Source organism: Puma concolor, chromosome E2 (assembly GCF_028749965.1).
Source record: "Puma concolor isolate L17-30 chromosome E2, mPumCon1.1.hap2, whole genome shotgun sequence".
NCBI classification, from domain to species: Eukaryota; Metazoa; Chordata; class Mammalia; order Carnivora; family Felidae; genus Puma; species Puma concolor.
Genome location: NC_141681.1, coordinates 43,750,040 through 43,773,782, shown reverse-complemented (window position 1 = coordinate 43,773,782; position 23,743 = coordinate 43,750,040). Strand labels below are relative to the sequence as shown.

Sequence of the window (23,743 nt, the reverse complement as noted above, 5' to 3'; positions counted from 1 at the left end):
GGATCCCTTTATTCTATGGCCTTCATAAAAACACAAAAATGGCCATATTTTTTCCCCCACTATAGCTTAAAATATCAAAAAGATTTACTAGTGATTTATAATTAGCAATGAACTCTATTACTGAGTCATTTGTGGGCCACGGGCCCAAGGACCAGTGTTAGGATATCTTATAGGTTGCCAAAATAATATCTAACACTCTGAATCCTCTTGAAATATAATGGAATGAATCAAGGTATTACAACAAAATTCCAGGCATATCTGGAAGAACAGGTTAATTGATGCCCAGTTTTATTGTCTTAAAAAAGGGGAGGGTGTTTATTTGAAAATACAGCTAAGTACATTCTTATCTATGATCATTTACATTCATATACTGAAAATATTTATTATTTGGACAAATCCTGTGATATGCCATTTGTTATAAAATGAAGTTCTTACAATGAGTATGAGCAATTTATCCTTTTCAGGTAATGGAAGAAATGTATCAAATCTTCATTTGTGTTCCAAACATTAAAAAAAAAAAAAAAAAAAAATCAAAATCAGAAATCTCAAGCCTGGAAAACTATGAAAAAAGACCCACCACCCATAGCTCTGCTCCTCAGCACATCAACTTCTGCAAGGACACAGTATGTTTGCTGACTTTAAAATGTTTATTCTTTAAAAAATTAGTTGCTTTTTATACAGCTATACAAAGTTCTTAATGTTTCTTTGGCAATGGAATATAATGGAATTTTACAACTATATAAAAAAGTTACCTTTGCCTAAGAAACAGTATTTACTGTGTTTACATAGTTGACTGACAAAATTCTCTACCATCCAGCACCCTAATTAATTGACGAAATAAGCTACCTCAAAAGGGATATTACAGGATTTCCAAAAAGAAAGAAACAAAGAGAGAAAGATACACACACACACACACACACACACACACACACACACACAACCTTCTGTGGCTCAAAACACAGTATCACGGCCCTATCTGCAGGCAACTTACAATCATTGCCAAATACAATTTAGTGATAAGAAAAATCCTTTCAGTGATGAAAAAATACTTATAAGTCCCATTGAAGTACTGTTGTAGTTTAACTATACATAAGAAATTACTTAACCTTCTGCTATTCCAAATATATTTAATGCTCATTTTTTAAGATGAGCCTTCCCGCCCCCTCCCTCCCCCCCAAAGTAAATGCATTGGATCTTTGAAATTAAGCAGAAAAAAACACACAAACAAACACCCAGTGCTGGTGACAAATATACAGCGGATTCACCTCTTCCTTCTTCTCAAAGACCGGAACCAATTCTCAGGACCATGAAGAGCTAGAAATTCACCTACTTTCAAAGACTTGTCTGTAGACTATGCAGCAACTTTGTTGTCTTTCTAAAAAGGAAAAAAAAAATTAGCTCATGTTTCACATGATTGGTTTATTAGTATTTCTTTCTAATTTACTTAAGTATATTTCCCATTACTTTTAAATATACCCTCCTTTTCCTTTCATGTATAAATCTTTTCACTAATTTCCAGAAAACATTTTATAACTTCCACACACCCAGCAGTAGCTCATTATTTGTTAACTGCATTTTCCAGTTAGTGGAGGTTAAAGCAGTCATGGTGTGGGCTGGTTCCAGCAAGAAGGACCCCTAAGATATACGCATACCTTACTATCTTTGTTTGCATCCTAATTATTTTTAAACACAATGATAGAACTTAAACTTTCAACACAGTTAGCCAAGGTCATCGAATATAACTGACAACATACTCTGGAAAAAGATTAATAAAATCCCTAAGTCTCTGATGTCCTTACTAAGCAATAAAATATCCAGACAGTAAAATAACATTTCTCTCCAAAGTTTCATGCAAGGAGAAAGCAATGATTTAGAAATTCATTTTAAAACGGTAACTTTTAAATTTCAAATAAGTTCTGCAAATCAGCAAGCTGACGGTAATTTTTTAAAAGTAACCATGGAAAAAACAAAAATGTCAGACAGTCTCTAGCTTCCTAGTGAGACGAATCCTAATCTAAAGCCTTGTATATAACATCAGAGCCAGGGGTCTGTTTTCCTCAGGACTAGTTGTTACCACATACCTGATTTTAACTGCTGATTTTCATCCTGTTAGAAATACACTATTTCCTATGTTAAAGATTTAACTTTATCTGTGTATACGGGCACCAAACCATTTGTACAACGTCATTAAACTGGAATACATATGGCATGGTGTAAACTGGTACAGAAAGAAATAAACTGAAGATAATCCCACCCCACTGTCCCCCACCAAAGCCAACCTTCACACGCCCCCATTTTTTTTTTTTTTACCTTTCAGAAAGCTGTACGATCAATCCAGACCTATTTTAGGGTCCAAAAGCTGTGGTTTTCTGAAAGGTAAAAAAAAAAGAAAGCAAAAGAGAGAGAGAGAGAGAGAGAGAGAGAGAGAGAAGGGAAGAGGAGGGGGATACAGAGAAATAGAGGGAAGGAGGGGAGAAAATAAAAGGGGGGAAGGGAGAGAGAGTACCATGCTGAGTCATTTTGGTTACCTCTTTGTCTCTGGACCCTATCTGAAAAAACAGACTCAAACGGAAAGTAATCTGTCTTACCTGCCATGGTGGCTTAACCATCTTAGAAGCAGCATATAAAATAAGAGCAGACTATACTCTTATTACACCCAACCTGATCTCCTTGCCCTCCACCCCCACAAAGCATCAAAGGACCAAGCTCAGCACAAGTTTATGTTTCTAACATTATCCTTGAGGAAAACTGGGCTAGAAGTCAACGGGAGGAAGTTTTGGCTTTATTAGCTTGTATCCATATCAAGAGAGTTAACCTTGGGGCGCCTGGGTGGCTCAGTCCGTTAAGCGACTGACTTCAGCTCAGGTCATGATCTTACAGTTTGTGAGTTCGAGCTCCGTGTCGGGCTCTGTGCTGACAGCTCGGAGCCTGGAGCCAGCTTCAGATTCTGTGTCTCCCTCTCTCTCTGCCCCTCTCCAACTTGTCCTCTGTCTCTCAAAAATAAACATTAAAAACATTAAAAAAAAAAAAAAAAAAAGTTAACCTCTCTGGGTCCTTGGTTTCCTAACTATCTGTTGGGGGTAGGGTGAGAGAGAGCCTACAGTTCAGCTGATACTTTAAAGGAGTTCTAAAAATCTACAATTCTGCTTTGCCCATGTTTTCATTAAACAACCACTTGCTTATGTACACCTCAAAACTAATGATTCATGCCAATAGAGCACAAAGAACAAAGCCAACCCATTACATAAAGGCTGCTGCAAATGCCACTGACATCCATTTATGAGAAGTATTAGATGTTGTTTTAGAAACAAGTTTAATCCTTGAAAGTAAATCTCCTTTATGTAATAGTGATCACTATTTCTGCCAGGTGATATGATTTAGAAGGCATAGAATGCAGAGAAGGTCACTGCTCTAGTGGCAGACATAAGGGTCATGCAACTTTGGAATGGGCAATCAAGGGCTAGCCACACTGATGGACCTTCTGCCTTACTGAAGGCTGAAATAGTGTATTCCTAATCAGCATGCTGAGCATTTACTTCAAGCCCACTATGGTTCCATGTCCACTGGTGGAAATGAAAGTAAAATACATATTCACTAATTGCCAAGAGACTCCCATCTAGCTGGCGATGCAGAACAAAACACATGAAATTTGGAAAATGAGTGTTAAAATGTGTGCCAATGAAAGCAGATACCACAAGAGGTCAGAAAAGGAAGAAATCTGTGGAGGAAGGAAGAGAAGTTTCCGAAGACAGAGCATACCTTGGACAAGACTGTGAAGGGTGTGAAAGGGACCCCTTGACTTTCAGCTGTGTCTATCTCTACATTGGACTAAAACACAAGAAGGCTAGGGCTGCATCTGTTTTGCTTATACTAAAATCCAGGCTAGTGCACGGCATATATGAATTTAATGTATTTGGTCAAGGAATGAGGTCAGTGTTGGAATCAAGGACAGTGTATACAAGTGATGACCACGAGTCAAACTGCTTGAACCAGACAGCTTAAAGGGTAATGAGAAATGGGGCTGGATACATTAGCAGGATCCTCACAGAGTACGAAGAGCAGGCAGTACAAGGTGACATTTGAACCTTCTTGTCATCAGGGCAATACCTAGGGTCCGGTCAATCTATCACCCCTTGAAACACTCAAGCAGAGGCTGGACTATTTGTCAAGGATACACTAATGCGGATAAAGACTCATGCAGATAACTTCTACAGTGCATTCTAATTCTGCAATGTATGTGACAGGGGATTTAACTGAAGGCTCAAAGTGACCAAAGAGTGAGACAGAGCCTCAAAAAATGTTTGTATTCATAAATGTATGTACTGTGCACCCAGCAGTTAATCAACAGTTTATGGATGACTGTTCAGATAAAGGGAAATAATAGTTCAATCTTACAGACAACATGACAGCTCTTTTTTCAAATACCTGCCAAATTATTAAGACAATTATGTATATTCTGTACTTTTACAAGGGTAGAGTTAAACTAATAGGGTGAGGATACAGGGGAAAAAAATCTTCACTCACATTGTAAAATTGTAACAATTAAGACCATTCCTGAGGTAGGATGGATGCTCTTAGAAAAAGTAAGCTGCCAGCTCCTTAACAGGGATACTTCAGGACTCATGGCTTGGCCAAGAGCTCAGACCTCTCAAATGTTTTCCAACTCTGAAACTTTAATGATCTTTAGGGGCGCCTGGGTGGCGCAGTCGGTTAAGCGTCCGACTTCAGCCAGGTCACGATCTCGCGGTCCGTGAGTTCGAGCCCCGCGTCGGGCTCTGGGCTGATGGCTCAGAGCCTGGAGCCTGTTTCCCATTCTGTGTCTCCCTCTCTCTCTGCCCCTCCCCCGTTCATGCTCTGTCTCTCTCTGTCCCAAAAATAAATAAATGTTAAAAAAAAAAATTTAAAAAAAAAAAAAAAAAAACTTTAATGATCTTTAGAAGGTGTATAGGAGATAAAACTGTGTTAACTCTCTTTCCACAATGTGAAAACTGAGGGCCTGAAAGGTTTGACGACTCAACTGAGGTCACACTAGCAACAATCACTAAAATCCTCATTGGGATCCAAGTTTAATTTAAATGTACTTTTTCTCAAACCAAGCTGACTCAATGTGGTCTTCAACAAGAAGGTGTCATGGGTTCTTCAACAGGTAACTGACATGCCTGAAGTGAGGTAAAGAAGACTGAATGTCTGAAGACCAATCAGTGAGTTGTTATGGTAGCTGGCAGGGACATCTCACAGGAATGAATGTGGTAATGCGGACATGGGCTATACTGCCTGGGAGATGAAAAGAGTGACACACCATTAGCCAATGCAGACACTGGGAGGAGGCTGTGCGGAGACGATGGAAAGGCTAGAAGATGATAAGGTCATTTGAGGAAGGTTAAGTTTAAGTTGGTCACAGGACATAAAGCACATAAAGACAGAGAAATGCAGGTAGAAGCACAGAAAGTCCTAGGTGAAAAACCAATTAAAAGCGATGAATCAACACGTTCACAAAGGAGAGGAGGAAAGAAAGGGGAAGGGAGAGGAAAAAGAAAGAAGGGAGAGGAAGCAGGAGCCCAAGCATGAGCACAAATGCTTACAAGGAGCAAACTGAACATTCTGGGCAGAAGGAATGGGTGAAAAGATCCTGAGATAGTTGTAAGTTTGGCACTGAACAAGAGCAAGAAGGTCCACATATCTGCAGCAGAGTGAATAAAGAAAAGGTGAGTCCCACTGGCAAAAAAGACCAGAGCCAGTATAAGACTTATGACCTGAAGAAGCAGTCAGATCATGAAGTGCCTGGCTGTGGTGAGGAACACATGTTATTATTATTTTCTAAAGATTTTATTAAATAATATTTTATTTTTAAGTAATAGCTACACTTGGGGTGCCTGGGTGGCTCAGTCGGTTAAGCGTCCGACTTCAGCTCAGGTCATGATCTCCCGGTTCGTGAGTTCGAGCTCCACGTCAGGCCGTGTGCTGCCAGATCAGAGCCTGGAGCCTGCTTCAGATTCTGTGTCTCCTTCTCTCTGCCCCTTCCCCGCTCATGCTCTGTCTCTGTCTCTCTCTCTCTGTCTCTTTCTCAAAAAATAAACATTAAAAAAAAATTTTTTTACATTGTATTCCATTTTAAAACGAAAACTTGCCTCAATGCTTATAATCTTTTCTGAGTAAGATATTGAAAAGCAAAAAAAAAAAAAAAAAAAAAAAAAAAATTGTTTTTAAAGATTAAAACAAAAAGAAAAAAGTAGTATCTACACTCAATGTAGGGCTTAAATTCACAACCCCGAGGTCAAGACTCATACTCCACTGACTGACCAGCCAGGTGCCCTGGAATATGTGTTATTTTTTAAAAAGAAAAAAAAAAACAAAACAAAAAGACCCCAAATAACAGTATTTAAAAAAAAAACTAGGAAGAAAGTTTCTAAGTTGGGTCAGTGGTTGTCAGTGTCAAATATTGCAGAGGAGTTCAGGGCAAATATTTGTGAAAAGGCTACTGACCTCTATAAGCAAAAGGTCACTGGCAAGTACCTTAATAGTGACAAGCAAAAGGCATTCTATAACTCCTAAGACACAGTCTCCCCAGCCAGAACGGCAACTTTCCAAGTTACAAGTCCTGTAGCTGCACCAGGTCACCAGTGCTGGATAGCCTGAGCTAATGAACCGAGGCTAATTTTCAGCAGTCTTGGCTGGATGATACAGTATCAGAGGTGTCAAAGTTAACAGACCAGACCCAAAAGCCACTAACACTGATCCTTCAAGAAGGATCTCAACAATGTCCAGTTCAAATAATGGACAGTGAAACTCCTGCCAGTAGGTCTTTTTGTTTCCAGCTGTCCTGTGCAACTCTTAGATCTCTTTATAAGGTGATTTTGATCCCTTCTGTGATTATATAAAGTTCCTCTCTACTAAACCTAAAAATCAATAAACTAGGAAGCGACACTGACTTAATTGACAGACTCCTTTAAATAAATTAATTATATATATAAACAATACTATACAGAGCTATATAGTTTCCTAGCAGCAGTTTGCAAATATCAACATATCACAGTATTTTCAAGACCAAGGTAAAATAAGAAAACCAGGGAAAACATAGTTGAATTTTCCACAAAACTAAATTACGGGTACTGACTCAGAAACAAACTTACAAGGCTTGAGACCCTGAAGCATCGCTTACTAGCTGACCTTGGACAAGGTATTTACTATCTCAATACCTATTTCTTCATCTGTAAAATGGCGGTAAGAATAGTACTATCTTACAGAGTTCATGTGAGGTTTAAGTGAGTTAATACACAAAAAACATTTAGAACAATGCCTAGTACATGTAAAATTCTATATAAATGTTGGCTGCTATGAATGCTTTCCACTCTGGAGTATGTGCTTCCTAGACTCTTTTGGTGTTAAAGCACACTCCATAATATGAAATAAAGGTGACATTATACAGTCTTTTTTTTGGTATAATTTCTTTAGCAATCCCCCATGCCTCCAAAAAAAAAAAAAAAAAAAAAAAAAAATCCTAAGCCTATCTCTAATACATTTTTTATTTTGGGGGGAAATTTTACTATCCATGAAATCTAAAACCATGGTTCTATAATAAAAAAGACCCCTCCACCCCAATCTCATTTCTATCTTTTGCTTCCTCCAAATGGAAACAGTTAAAAAAAACTTGGACTCATTAGCCAAGAAATTACTGCTCCTTATAATTATATAAACAACCTCATCCCCCACTGAAGAGTCAAAATGGAAGTTATACAATGTCTTAAAAATATTCACCCAATATAAAGTAAAAACATTCCAAATTTCATAAAACTGCCTGCCAACCCCAAAGCAGACAATACTTACTCTGTATTCAAAATCTGCAAACTCCCTGCCCCCACGACCTCCTCTGAATCCACCACGAAATCCTCGAGGGGTAGTGAAGGTACCACCTCTGCCACCACCACGCCCTCGGCCACCACGGAAACCAAGACCTCCTCTGCCTCTGTAACCGCCACGGCCACGGTTTGGACGAAGTGGGATTCCAAATGTTTCGGCATTTAATCTTCTTTCCTCAGCCCAGGTTGGTCTCCGTTCTCTGTTATAAGAATAAACTCTACTGTATCAGGTCGTAAGAGCATTTTCCGGCAAAACTATGTGACACTAATTCCCAAATTACGGATAAGTAATTCCTAAAGATCAAATAAAAATAAGCACCTTATCTGCGCTGACAGTGTGGAGCCTGCTTGGGATTCTGTCTCCTCTCTCTGCCCCTCCCCCGTGCACTCTCAAAAATAAACATTAAAAAAATAAAAAATAAAAAACCAAGCACCTTATCTAAGTCATCACAAGCCATCCATGGCAAAATGTCCTCATGATATTCTCTTAAATTTCATGTGCAAATATGACCAGTATTAGTTTTTTCCAAATACAGTATATAAAACAAACATGGTAATAGCCCCCAATATAATGGGAATTCAAATATAGGATTGGCAACTGACTCCACTCTCCCTTTGGCCCAATGTAAGAGAGGGCAAAGCCAGGAAAGGGGACTCTGTCTCAGGAAGCTGGAAGAAGGAAGCTAAGTCCCCAAGTTCCTAGTATGCTCCTGGCCCAGTCCCCGGACCTGGTGTCTGAAGCAAGTGTTTAAATTGCTACTTCTGCAGGGGTGCCTGGGTGGCTCAGTTAGTTAAGTGTCCAACTCTTGGCGTCAGCTCAGGTCATGATCTCATGGTTCGTGGGATCGAGCCCTGCATCAGGCTCTGCTCCGACAGTGTGGAACCTGCTTGGGATTCTCTCTCCCTCTCTCTGTCCCTCCTCTGCTCATGCTCGCTCTCTGTCTCACTCTCAAAATAAATAAACAACAAAAAAAATTAAATTGCTACTGCTGCTGTGGTAAATTGCTTCAGCCCAGACAATCGCAGGACTTTGATCACAACATCTCCATCCGTGTTTACACTGAAGTAGACAACTGCCACCAGGTGGCACCAAACTATAGTCAGGAGAATGAAAATGTGGCTTGGGTAGCAGAAACTCTGGAACTAGTGATGCTGGATCTTTCAATTAACCTGACAATTTTCTGGATCCACATTTGCTGTGATATGACAAAGTTTTACTGTATCAACAAACTTCAAAGTAACATTAGTGCTTTTGGCCCTGGCTTCATTTGAACCACACTGAAGAGGAGTAAAATAAAAGGTCTTACTTAGATGTCAGATGTTAGCTTTTGGTTTAATTACCAATTTTCAAATGTGAATGCATCCCTAAACAAAAGTATATGGTTATATCTTCTTCACAAGGAGTAATATCACTGAAAATTTTAGTATGGATTATTTTCTTCTAGCAAAATAAAACATTAAAAAATTATAGTCATTAGATATCTTTAAGTATTCATTAAAGTTTGTGAATTTCTAAGAAATCATTTCATATTTCAAGCTAAGAATATAAGAGCAGCTTAAAAGACTGTACCTATTATCATCACAAGAAATATTATCAAAGAAGGATTTGGTTTTATCATAGTAGCAATTAGGTCCAAGTGGATCTTCTTCATCTGCATTTCCTTCACTGTTTTGGGTATCAACTCCTGAGTCTCCTTTATCTTCACCATTTACAGGCTTTTCCTGCTTCTCAAGTTTATCTTCTAATGAAAAACAAGCACATACCAGAAAGTCAAGACTTCTATTAAACATCCATGATTCACAAGTCAAATCAGAACATTTTCTGAATAGAAAAACGAAAACTCACCTTTCAATTTAAGTTTATTATGAAACTCTCTGTCAATTTCCTCCTTGTTAAATTGTGCATTCGCACTTTCAAAGTCAAAGTCTTTCTCAAACTTCATTGGACCATCTCGTCGGATACCAAATCGTCCCCTGCCACCTCGATGACCCCCACGTCCTCTTCTTGGAGCTGAAGGAGCACCTGGAACTAGGTCAATAAAGAAAGAATAAGCTGGTTTAGGACAGAAACTATTATTATAGTCAACAACAAAAATGCTTACAAGTCTCTATACACTTCACTGTACTTGTAGTTTTTATATATAAAAAAAAGGAGTTTCACTAACACTTAATATATAGTAGGCTGAGAACCACGCACATGAAATTTATTTTTATGGGGTCTACACTCATATGTTATTTACAGAGTGTACAACCAAACAATTTTGGAGGCTCCTGTACCAAATTACTCTAATACTCTTTGAGGGAGGGGCTTTGCTCTGCTTATAGTTTTAATTCCTACGATGTGCCAAACATATAGTGAATTCTCAAAATTTAGGAAGTCTTCTATGAAAGGATCATAAGAATCAACATTTAGAATGAGAAAAATAAATGAACACTAATAAACACAAATTGCAAGGTAGGAGGTATTCTTTCCACATCACGGATCACAAAAGAAGCACCAGGTCTCAACCACACCAACCACTTCCTCTTTCACCTTTCTTTTCTCCCTCTAAATGCCTTCATATTATTCAAGTCTTCTAGCACCTATTCTTTCTCTATTATGATAACAGGATTTATGAGATATGATAATGAAATACCAAAGTAGCATAAATGACAGTGAAAAGTTGAGAACCCAAATATACAACACAAGAGGAAAAGTTAAGAAAAAATAAAAGAGGAATATGGAGCAGTAATTGATGTGAGTTAACAGAAACAACACAAAGCAGTATGAATTCAATGATTATAATTATGTGAAATGTTTAATACTGACAAAGATCAGAAAGTGGCTGCACAGTAATAGGTTTGTGATCAGTGTTTGCTGAAGTTTGGCAAATTGCCCATGTTTGAGAAAACAAACCACAAAAAGCCACAGCGGCATATCCAGACACTTAGATCTAGATAAGCAGGATGTTTAAAACATTCAACTTCACTATTAAAAACACTTTGGCCACAAGCCAGGAAGTAAGTATAGCACAATCTTTCCGTGTTAAAAAAAGTTTAAGTGTAGTCTGTTTGTAAAGCCATAAGAAAAACAATCTGAAAGAATATTCACTGTTCTGTTAATGAACCTTTGAGGGATGAATTTAAGGGCAGTAAAAGGTCCTTTTATTTATTACTTTATATGATTTTTAAATGATAGTAGTGTGGCAATTATCTTCTTTTTTTCTTTTATTTAGATTTGTTTATTTATTTTTGAGAAAGAGAACACATGAGTGGGGGAGGGACAGAGCAAGAATCCCAAGCAGACCCTGCACTGTCAGTGCAGAGCCCAGAGCCCGACGCAGGTCTCAAACTCACAAACTATGAATTTATGACCTGACCCGAAGTTGCACCGTGGCATTTATCTTATTTTGAGAGAGAAGTTCTCTCTCTTTCAAGATAAAAAAAAAGTGAAATGTAGTAAATCAACCCAAAACTTCTGTATTCTATGGCACATAGCACATACAAAAATATATACAGCAACGTACAAGAGAAATACAGTATATGTTTTCTGAAGTGAAAAATCACTTTCTTAATATTATCTAACAAGGTGGTTAAAACTTGCCTTTTATTTTTTAATTTGGACATTTAAAATAATACTTTATCTTCTAATAATATATTTGAAAGTATTAATAAAATGAATGAATCTGGGGATAAATGTTATAGATTACAAAACAGAAGAGTACAATCATATGAAGTCAAAAATCATGAAAGAAAATTAAAGTTCTTCAACAATTATAGAAAAAAAGCTCAGGGCTTAAATAATTATATTAAGAAAGCCTCAAACCTTCAAGATACAGATAATTTTACTCCTAACAGCATAGAAAACATTGAAAATAATTTTATAATGCTAATGTGAAACTGACACAAAAATGTAAAAAAAGAATACAAAAGTACAAATGAGGAAACCATACAACAATGTAAGTATACAAATCTTACTGACAGATAAAGTCAATATACTTTAAGACAACTGCCTACCATCCAGTAGAGTTTATTCCAGAAATATAATGGTCATTAAAAAAAAAAACAACTTGTAATTTAAAACAATTAGACACAAAAAAATTGAAAATATAGTACAGAGCAGTCCTATATGCTCATTACCTAGTCTCCCATCTAATGGTAAAATCTTATTTAACTATTTTACTTTACAAAAACCAGGAAACTGACCCTGGCACAATATAATTATACTACCAATCTCACTCCGATTTCAACAGTTTTTTGTGCATACTCACTTTTTGGTGTATCTTTATAATTCTATAACATTCTGCTACATGAATACATCTGCACAACTAGTGCCCTAATCAAGATTAAGAAATGTTTTGTTTCCCCAATAAAACTCCCCAGTGCTACTCCTTCATAGTCACCAACTCAGGCTTTCATTTTTTAAAAGTAATTATGCATCAAATGTTCCTTCTAACTGAGCAGCACAGAATATGGCTTTCAGAATAAAGTAACTTACCGATTTGTCTCTTGCTATCATTTCTGAGTTGCTCATTTTCTGGTCTTGAAACTTTGTGTACTTCAGCTACAAAAGATATGCAAAGTCACAAATCAGCTCAGTACACAAAATCAAACACTTCTGTAAAGTTCAAAAATGGGAAAAACAAAGAAACCCAAAACAAAAAGCAAAAAATCTATACCCCCACCACCATCACTACTTTGAGTCAAATTTGAAAGACTGAACATCTATCAAGTTCAGTTTAAACCTTCTAGGATCATTTGTATAAAGTAAATCTTTTTAATGAAAAATAAGGTGAATGGAAAATGTGGATCAGTCAATTAATGAATAGTAAATAGCTAAAGTTCTACCTCGCCTGTGCTCTTGATTCTCTATTGCTTTTTGGCTGGTAGATGGTAAAGGCCTGGTTGATACAGGGCTCCTCCTCCCAACAGGTGCTGGAGCAGGTAAGTGGGCCGAGGCGGTCTGTACTGCTTGTTCCATGGTTGGGCTTTTTCTCAAAGGGTCTAACTGAGGGCTTGAACGACCTAAAACGTAACCAAAAGATAAGAAACTACCCTATCCTCTGGGGATTTCAAAATAATCTAGACCCTCAACAAAAATGTCTACAGTTTTATTTCTACCAATTTAAATCTTTAGCACAAATTTGAATTCACCTACTTATTAGACCAGAGTTTAAACCTGGTTATCTTTAGTGGGCTGGTCACTAGGCTAGTAAAGAAACATTGAAAAAACAAAACAAAAAAACAAAACCACCCAACGACCGACCAACCAACCAACCTTTGGAACTTTATTTGTATTTTAACTGGTGGAGTAAGATTTAAGTAAGTTTTTAAAAAAGTACTGCCTGGGCAAGATTTCTGAAGAATACTATCAAAGATCATGTTGCAGGCAGTCAGATGCAGGCTTTCCCCAGTAATGACAGCCACAAGATTATACTGACACCTCAGCCATTATTTCCAAAGGCTGTAACCTAAGGCTTTATATCTCCATTACAATCCATTATAAAGGAAGTAAAGGATTAGAAAATTAGACAGGTCAAGTCCTCTAATACCTTAGGTAAATTATACATCAATACTCAGGCCAGCAACAGATACAACCTTCAGATAATTACACAGCAGCTGTATTCATTTCTGGCCATTTGAAACATCTCTTGGAAGTTTTTGTTTAATATGGGTTTTATACTTACAACTTCCATTTTTCCTTTTATGAGGTCAGAGTCTGGGCACAGTATGAACAGAAGACTTTAACATCAGATGCTCCCATCATGCTTTTTGTCCCTATAATGTTTTCTATAAATCTCTGCTCCAGGTGCCCTCATATCCCATGATATTGCACCAAAATGTTCTAAGGAAATTATGCTCATTTCATGTAAAAAAAAAAAAAAAATTCCAAGTATGCTGCACATGTTACTACCCACCTGTGCATACCTGCATAGGCTCCAACCACTGGTAAACTGCGGTGAGTGTTGACAATGCACTGGTTACTGTGTACCAGATGCTTCAGGGACCGTTTATTAGTAACACTTCCCAAGTTTATGGTTATCTAAAGTATGCATTCATAAATATGTATCACCATTTCCAGCCATTAATGCCAAAGTTTACCATTAAGAGGAACAGTACAATGTTCCCACTGATTATAATGGGAAACCATGGCAGTCTGTGTAAGTTTTGGCCTGTGAGAAAACATTCTATAATCACTTACCACCTTACAAAGGGCTTTATTTACAAAACAAGTGCTAAGGTTTTTTTGAAAAGCCTATTGTTTAATTTTACAATACTAAATTAAATAATCTTATAAATATACAAGACTTGTCTCATCAAGGCTTTTGAGAAAAAAATCCTGTGACTCCCAAGTGTTACAGAACTACAAGTGATGGGGCAATCAAAGCAATCAAGTCTAGTCTTCTAGTCACAGCAATTTCGTTATCGGAGGGAAAGACACGTAATGCTGGACATACCATTAGGAATAAGATCAGAAGGTGGTTTTAGCATAGTAAAAACACACCCCTTCACCTAGCGTCACATTCTTATCAGTTCAAAGAATATTCTTGGTATTTTAATTTTGTAAAATTCAGAAGTTTTAATTGATGAAACTTAATAATGCAGAATCCAAGGCTTTCTCCATCACTGCTTTATAGAAATACATCCCTCTCTTCTAATAAATATGTACTTGAAAAAAATCTTAAAATACATTAATCTATTTAAAATTTATTTTCTAAGCATGCAAGAAAGAATCTAGATTTATTTCTCCCAAATGATCAGGCAGTTGTCTCTCCCAACATCACTTACTGGACAGCCAGTTTTCCTCTACTAATTAAAAAATATCTTTATCATATATTAATCACTTATTTATATTTAGAACAGTATCTTTTTTTTTTTAAATGTTAATTCCTTTTTTTTTTTTTTTTTTTGAGGGAGAGAGACAGAGCATGAGTGGGGGAGGGACAGAGAGAGCGGGAGACACAGAATCTGAAGCAGGCTCTAGGCTCTGAACTGTCAGCACAGAGCTCGAACCCATGAACCATAAGATCATGACCTGAGGCGAAGTCGGACGTCCAACTGCCTGAGCCACCCAGGTGCCCCAATATTTGGAACTATTTCTGACTTTTATTCCTGCATTGCTTTATTTTAGGTGTACTATTATCAGTTAGGTAAGCCCATGTCATTACTTTTATTCTAAAAATATGTCTAATTATACTTCCATGTTTATTTTTAAGACTGTGTATGTTTTATTAAGTTCTCCTACTATTTTATTTAGATTTATTAGAAGTATCATAAATTTAATTATATGAGACATAAAGTCTTTCTAATACTACATCTTTCTATCTAGGAACAAGATCTGTTTCTTCAATTATATGTACATTTTATATTTTCTACAGAAATTGGCCATATTTATTATGTATTTTATATATAATTTTTATTTCTCATTATTATGAACACCTTTTATCTCCATTACATAATCAGTGGGTAGGTTTTAGGACCACTGTTCGTTTTTCACACGTCTGACTTTACAGCTGACCTCGAATTTAGTCCTTTATTAGTTCTAGGTTTTTCAGTGAATTCTCAATTCCAAGTACAAAGTCACAGCACTGTCAAGTAATACTAATTCTCATCATTTATGCTTATTTCTTTTTCATGTGTTCCTGATTTGGCTAAAGCTTCTAGAACAATGCTGAGTAGCAGTGGTAACAGGCTTCCTTATTTATGATTTTAATAAATGCTTCAATATTAAGGTTAATGTTCACTATTAAGATCTTTAACATCTAAGCACACTATGTGTTAGGCACTATGCTAAAGGCACTGCACACGTTTTAAGAAATGTAATTCTCATGATAAATGTTAGTTACCAAGGAAGTCCATTTTAATTTTTTTTAAACTTTATTTCTGACAGAGAAAGAGTGAATGGGGGAGAGACACAGAGAGAGGGAGAGAGAAAGAATCCCAAACAGGCTCTGCACTGTCACTGTGGGAGCCTGAAGCAGGGATCAAATTCACAAACTGAGATCATGATATGAGCCGAAATCAAGAGCCAGATGCTTAACGGTCTGAGCCACGCAGGTGCCCATTTTAAAATTTTTAAAAGATTTTATTTTTAAGTAATTAATGTCTACACCCCATGGGGGGCTTGAATTCACAATCCGGAGATCAAGAGTTGCATCTTCTACTGACTGAGCCAGCCACGTGCCCCCTAAAGTCCCATTTTATAGTTTAGAAAACTAATGCTTAAAAACATGAAGTATTTTATCTAAGAAAGAATTCTTAAAAACAACCATTTTAGCTACAGATAAAAATAGATACAGAATCTTGGGACCACCGAAGATTATAAGACCGGCTGGTGGCAAAACAGATTAAATGGGAATGCAAGCTGGTGCAGCCACTCTGGAAAGCAGTATGGAGGTTCCTCAAAAAACTAAAAATAGAACTACCCTATGACCCAGCAATTGCACTACTAGGCATTTATCCACAGGATACAGGTGTGCTGTTTCGAAGGGACACGTGCACCCCCATGTTTATAGCAGCACTATCAACAATAGACAAAGTATGGAAAGAGCCCAAATGTCCATCGATGGATGAATGGATAAAGAAGATGTGGTATATATATACAATGGAGTATTACTCGGCAATCAAAAAGAAGGAAATCTTGCCATTTGCAACTATGTGGATGGAACTGGAGGGTATTATGCTAAGTGAAATTAGTCAGAGAAAGACAAAAATCGTATGACTTCACTCATATGAAGACTTTAAGAGACAAAACAGATGAGCATAAGGGAAGGGAAACAAAAATAATATAAAAAACAGGGAGGGGGACAAAACAGAAGAGACTCATAAATATGGAGAACAAACTGAGGGTTACTGGAAGGGTTGTGGGAGGGGGGATGGGCTAAATGGGTAAGGGGCACTAAGGAATCTACTCCTGAAATCACTGTTGCACTATATGCTAATTTGGATGTAAATTGAAAAAAATAAAAAGCAAAATAAAAAGATAAAGATCAAAAAAAATAGATTAAAAAAAAATTAAAAGATCTTTTAAGAAGCTAATTAGAATGCACATCCCCAAACTCCAAGGAGTCTAATACAGCAGTTTTCAGGATCTACATATACTTTTTAAAGTTATTCTTTTCTTTCTCTTTTTTTTTCAGGATCTACATTTTTTTAAGTTTTTAAAATTTATTTATTTAGAGAGAGAGAGAGAGAGAGAGAGAGCGAGCGAGTGCATGCAAATGTGGGCAGAGGAGGGGTATGAGAGAGAGAGACAGAGAATCTCAAGCAGGCTTCATGCTATCAGTGCAGAGCCCAGCAGGGGGCCACCCAGGCGTCCCTTAGCATCTACATCTTCAAGAAGCACTCCAGGGGTGCCTGGGTGGCTCTGTCGTTGTCCGTTAGGTGTCCAATTTCAGCTCAGGTCATGATCTCACGATATGTGGGTTCAAGCCCCACATCAGGATCTGTGCTGACAGCTCAAAGCTTGGAGCCTGCTTTAGATTCTGTGTTTCCCCTTCTCTCTGCCCCTCCCCTACTCGTGCTGTCTCACTAGGTCTCTCAAAAATAAATGTTAAAAAAAAAAAAAAAAAAAAGCACTCCAGATGATTTGGTTGTGTGTGGTCTACACTGAGAACCACTGCTTTAGATCCTGTGAGGATGCTAAGAAAGACCCAACAGCATAAAGCAAAGCTTGCCTTTTTTTTTTTTTTTAAGGTATTTCTTTTTGTTGTTAATGTTTATTATTTTTGAGAGAGTGCAGGCAGGGGAGGGGTAAAGAGAGAGAGGGGGACAGAGGATCCTAAGCAGGCTCTGTAATGACAGCAGAGAGCCCGACACAGGGCTCAAACTCATGAACTGTGAGATCATGACCTGAGCCAAAGTCATATGTTCAACTGACTGAGGCAACCCAGGCTTCCCTTAGCTGCTATTTCAAATTCATTAAGAATAGTTCATCTTCAATGGTGAGTCCGGGACTAATTTGATATATTTAAGTATTATATACAAGTTATATAATTGCCTTGCAAAAAAAAGTGTCAAATTTAGAGAGTGTTCACTGGTTCACAGTTTTATGATCTAAGAATTGTAGAGTATAAATGGTGGATGCCATTCAATAATACACCTATTGCAAGAGCAAGCAGGAGAAAAATTAAAAAAAAAAAATTACACATGTGATTTGCAAGCTGCAAAAGCTCTTACATTCAGAGAAAGACAAAAACCACTACAGATGTTAGGAATGGAAACATATGAAGAAAAAAAACCCCAGCTTACCTTGAGATAACTGTGTTTTTAGAGATCTTGTATCCTGTGTAAAGGCAGAACCAACTGCACTACTTTGGGATAGGGTACCACTGTTTGATGTTTCTGTTCCAAAGGATGTCAAAGAGCTTCCGGCTTTAAGAGATTTTTTTAATGACAAAAAAAAAAAAAAAAAAAAAAAGTATTAATTTAAACTTTTCAATTATATAAAGCAATATTCCATTTTAATGATGATAACTGTTGCCACCCTTCCCCTTTTGGAACACTTGTGCAAATTAATAATCGTGAAAAATTAATGGAAGTGCATCAAAAATAATTTGAGAAATCTTTCACACTATATGAAAAAAGCAAGCCAACACATACATACTCCAGCATCCTTGGATGCAAACAATTTTTATTTTTATTTTTAAAGTTTTATTTTAAGAGAGAGAGTGTGAGCAGGGGAGGGACAGAGAGAAGGAGAGAGAATCTCAGGTAGGCCCCCATTGCCAGTGCAGAGCCTGACACAGGACTTGAACTCACAAACCATGAGATCATGACATGAGCTGAAACCAAGAGTGGGACACTCAACCAACTCAAGCCACACAGGCGCCCCCAAACAATTTTTGTAACAGCAACACTGTCCTAGGCAGTTACATGTATGGGACAGCAAGGACCCATGTCAGAGAAGTAGCAGGAAAAGGCACATTCTACACCAATATTAAGATTTAATTACTTTAATACCAAGTATCTGCACAAATAGCCAAACGGGCAGTCAGGTCTATGAAGAGCTTGTCCAGCATTTCTAAGGCAACAGCCAGTTGGCTCCTGATTTTAATGCTTTCCCCCAGGATGGCACTGAGGGGCTGCATTCTGCCTAAAGCAACCACAGAAAGTTCTGCTTTTGTGATGTGAATAACAAAACCCTAGAAAGAACCCAAATTCTTTGCTATACAAGGTTATATCTTCTCTAAGTTTCTACAGCACTTGTGGATCATTTAATTTTCACATGCTATGTTCTCTTCTGGTAGTGCCCCCAATCTGTCTGATATTAATTTGTCTAACATAGTTTTGTTATTAGTGTTTGTATGGTACATCATGCTGTTTCTTATTCTTTTACCTCTTTCAGGGTATTTCTTATAGACATCATATAGTTGGATCTTGCTTTTTTTTTTAAATTCATTTTGATGCTCTCTGCTTTTTAACTGGAATGTTTAATTCCTTTCACTTTACCGAAGTGGATCCTTAACAATCCTTACTTAGCCTGTCAGTCCCAACGTATGAAATGCTCACTATAAAGTTCATAAGCATGCCTTCTAATGTTCATCAAACTCAGTGATTAAAAATTAATCTGTATGAAACACTGGAGACATAAGAGAATCATTGTCTAATATGGTTTGACTACTTAACCAGCTAAAATGTATCCATTTGTCTGTCTCTTCAGCCAGTACCCCTCCATCCTCTCCACAAAGGTACTGTGAGACTTAGCTTGCCATGGCTGTTCTGCTGCTTCCTTTATCGTGGGATCATTATTTTTTCCTAAGGATCCACTCATTAAAGTGAATAAAGACTGAAAATCTTTGCACATAAGAATTACTTTAGCATCAGTTTAAAAAAAAGAGTGCTTTAATTCTGTCTGGTGCATCACCCCTTTCAATGTATCTGTTTCCCCACTATCTTATAAAGATAGTATAGATATACTCAAACTTTTGGGTTTTTGCCAAATTGATAGTGAGAAATGATGCCTCAGTGCAGATTTAATTTTTATATCTATTATAAGCAAAATTTAAGCATTTTCCCATGTTTAGGGGACATTCGTATTCCTTTTTGAAAAAGGCAAAGTAGTTCCTAACACCTGCCTCTTTTTCTATAGGGTTGTAGGTCCTCATTTCTGGAAGCCCTATAGATGTTATGGATATTAATTCTTCATGATATAAATTCCAAATAAAACTGTAAAGACTATAATATATAAAAATTAAAAAGGAAAAATTTTCCCCAAAAGAGCAACAGTGTTTTCCTGATTTATTTAAACCTTTTTTTTTTTTTTTTAAAGTAGGCTTCATGCCCAGTGCGGAGCCTAACATGAGGCTTGAACTCATGACCCTGAGATCAAGACCCAGGCTGAAATCAATAGTCCAATAATTAACTGACTGAACCACCTAGGCATCCCTAACCTTCCTTTTTAAGTCAGAATACTGTACTATATTCTGACAATAAGCTGGAGAAAAGAAAATGTTATTAACAAAATCACATGGTAGAAAAAATACATTTAGTACTGTATTTATCAGGAAAAAACCCACGTTTAAGTGGACTTATGCAGTTCAAACCCATATTGTTCAAGGGTCAATCGCACTAGGAATTGAAAATGAAAACAAGAGGTTTAGATTAAAATGGCTTCGTTGGTGCCAACACAAACCATATCTGAGTTAATTCTTTTTCCAAAAAATGCCTGCCACCTTAATCAATGCTACAATTTTCCTCTTCCTCATTTAACAACTTCTAAATATTATTATAGCTCTCTAGCCACTCCATAAATTATCCTACAAATACAGAAATCAAAAAATCAAAAATAATCTGCAAAAATTACTCAACTGACATAGAAAATACAAACACCACCCTCTACCTTTGTGACACCCAAAGAACACTGAACTAGCAACTCCCAGTAATATTAAAGCTAGACAAAAGCATTTATAAGGAAGAGATATTTCACCACCACACAATATTTCTTGGTTAGAAGACCAGGCTCTGAAGAATGGTAGAAGCAGTATTTACTATGTAACACCACGTGCTAGACCCTATTCAAATGCTTTATACATATTAAATCATACAAACATCACAGTAATGTAGGAGGTAAGTACAATAAAAATCTGTGTTAGCCAACTATTCAATTTAATCAAAGGAATCTCAAAAGGCTAATTTGCAACCATCCCTTATTTAAAACCTCAGAATAGGATTCTAACAGTTATAGCTAACAGAGTAAATCTTGATTTACCTCCTCCCTATATCATCACATTAGGAGACATTTAATTAGTTAACTATGGCAATGCCAAACTGTATGACTTGATTAAAATGGTGAGCATCAGATCTCTCCCTTACAAAGGCACGATGTCTTCCCTCTGTAATTAATAAGTTAACTCTGAGATGATACTTTAGGACCATTTTAATATTCTGCCCAGCACTGTTCACCCAATGATTTTAGCATCCACTAATAATCCTTGCTAATTAGTATACTGGAGATTACAAAAATGATGATTTTCTACATCTACCATTGCTTCTATTTATTAGCTAGCATTTTTTGGTAAAAAAAAAAAAAAGTAAATAAAATAAAGAACTTTTATTTTATTTACTGTTGGGGTGCCTAGCTGGCTCAGTTGGAAGAATATGCAACTCTTGATCTTGGGGTCATTAGTTCAAGCCCCATGCTGGGTGTAGAGATTACTTAAACAAACAAACAAACAAACAAACAAACAAACTTAAAAAGAAAAAAGAGCATTGTTTCCCCATCTTCTTTTTTCAAGGGTTCCAGTTCCTTTTAGTGGGGAACAGTATTTAGAAACCAATTTCAGGGGCGCCTGGGTGGCGCAGTCGGTTAAGCGTCCGACTTCAGCCAGGTCACGATCTCGCGGTCCGTGAGTTGGAGCCCCGCATCAGGCTCTGGGCTGATGGCTCAGAGCCTGGAGCCTGTTTCACATTCTGTGTCTCCCTCTCTCTCTGCCCCTCCCCCGTTCATGCTCTGTCTCTCTCTGTCCCAAAAATAAATAAACGTTGAAAAAAAAAAAAAAATTTTTAGAAACCAATTTCAGGTGTATCTTGAAACTCACTAGTCTACACATATTCTCTGCCACTGGGCATCATTGCTTCTAGGCCCTTTCTATGAACAAAATCAAGAAATAACCAGTTTTAAAAAAATAAGTTCACATTCATACTTCCAATTCATATTCAACACCACAGGGTTCTGCAACATCCCTATATTTCTATCTCCCTTCTCCATGGAAAGAACAGCATTTGCCAACAATATTAATATACTAGTCATTTGCCCTATCCTGTAATACATACAAAATAGTTTAAAAATTAACATCAATACCACTACCAATTACAAACCCTAAGTCAAGGTTTTTTTACATTGCTATTTATTCTTACAATATATCCCTACTACAAGTGTAAAAGTTACTTGAATTCTTTTTTTCTCTGTGGTTATATTATCAATTTGATATACACTTAGCACCAGTTGTGGATACCAGTTGTATCCATTCAACTTTAGGATTTATTTTTTCCCATCCTTTTTGATTTTGTGAAAGCCAAACATTCAACATACTTGAAATCACTATATAAAAAAGTATATTTATAAAAAGAAATTAATTTTAATAAAACCTGTTAACATACTGATGAGTTTTAAGATACATCTGAAACTGGATTTGTGATTCAGAGAAACAAGGTAAACTGATAAATGGTTATTTCAATTGAACGAACAAAGATTAAGGGCTAGAATTTGAGATTTAAAAAGTTATTCCTTACTGTGGGAATTTCAGTAAAGGTGTAGAGCTAAACAGCTATAAAAACAAAACAACACTGAGCTGATCTGATTATATCTAGCTTTCTCCTTACAGTGTTAATGTTTCTAAAACATTGTTACAATAAACAAAGCACCACACCCTCGAAACATGCTGTATATGAGTATCTTTTCACATTCTGCATAACATAAATACTCCTTACTGGCATTATCATTCCCTAATAATTACAGCATTATCTCTAATCCCTTTCTGAAAACCCAACCTGCTGGGAATAAATGGTTATTTTACTATTATTTTTATTTTTTAAAGTTTATTTATTTAATTTTAGTAATCTCCACATCCAACGTGGGGCTCGAACATACAACCCTGAGATCAAGAGTCACATATTCTTCTGACTGAGCCAGCCAGGCACCCCAGAAAAAAAATGCTTATTTTAAACGGATATAGCTTATATAAATTTAAAATAACATTCAATGAAAATTGGTACTTGGATATATGTAGGTTTAAAAACAAATGTGACTATTCTGGGCGATGACCTTCATAGAACCACTAGTCAGTCATCAAGGGCATTAAATAAAGCCTTTAAAATAACAGGTTACAGAAAGAACAACAAACAACATGTCTGCAAATTTGTGGTAAAGGCAGGTAAATTAAAAAAAAGAAAGAAAGAAAGAAAGAAAAGAAAGAAAAGAAAAGAAAGAGAAAGGAAGAAAGAAAAAGCAAAAGCACAACATACCAACACCAACAGCACCAAACTGCTGCCCCACTAATGAACTTGGACTGAACTGACTGTATGTCGACATCCTGCCAAAAGGTCCATAGGAACCCACTGACTGGAATGAAGAAGTAGATGAGCCTAGTGAAGACTGAAGAAAGACCGGGGTTATTTTTCCAGGCTCTACACAACATGTATAGAATGAAAAAATTTGAGTATTTACACTTTTAAGAAAACTTTAATTATAATTACTAGATACAAAACCAATTATAACAACTTACAACATGCATTTAATATCAAAACAGTTTAATACCCTTCTGATTTCAATATTTGCAGATAATGTGCCAATTACACTGGATGTGATTTATAAATAATTTTTTCTGCAATAAACTCCTACTTTGAGTTAAGAGTTTTATAGCAGATTTAGGAAAGAAAAGTTACTTGAATAAGTAACTCTGCTTGAA

The 23,743-nt window shown here is 36.7% G+C and overlaps 1 protein-coding gene across 4 annotated transcripts in view; it reads right to left on the bottom strand.

Annotated features, from left to right (window-relative positions):
- Window positions 1-628: 628 nt before the first annotated feature.
- Window positions 629-23,743, bottom strand: part of LSM14A (LSM14A mRNA processing body assembly factor) — a 49,173-nt gene continuing 26,058 nt past the window's right edge. Inside the window, exons 3-11 of one of the 4 annotated variants that reach the window (XM_086689613.1) lie at window positions 23,301-23,430; window positions 18,087-18,209; window positions 12,684-12,860; window positions 12,334-12,399; window positions 9,703-9,885; window positions 9,427-9,598; window positions 7,825-8,056; window positions 2,311-2,369; window positions 629-1,375 (exon numbers count right to left, since the gene is read on the bottom strand). In XM_086689613.1, the coding sequence (XP_086545739.1) occupies window positions 2,346-2,369; window positions 7,825-8,056; window positions 9,427-9,598; window positions 9,703-9,885; window positions 12,334-12,399; window positions 12,684-12,860; window positions 18,087-18,209; window positions 23,301-23,430 (1,107 nt within the window). In that variant the 3' untranslated portion in view covers window positions 629-1,375; window positions 2,311-2,345. The remainder of the gene's footprint in view (window positions 1,376-2,310; window positions 2,370-7,824; window positions 8,057-9,426; window positions 9,599-9,702; window positions 9,886-12,333; window positions 12,400-12,683; window positions 12,861-18,086; window positions 18,210-23,300; window positions 23,431-23,743) is intronic. The other 3 variants (XM_086689616.1, XM_086689612.1, XM_086689614.1) reach the window with 3 other exon arrangements.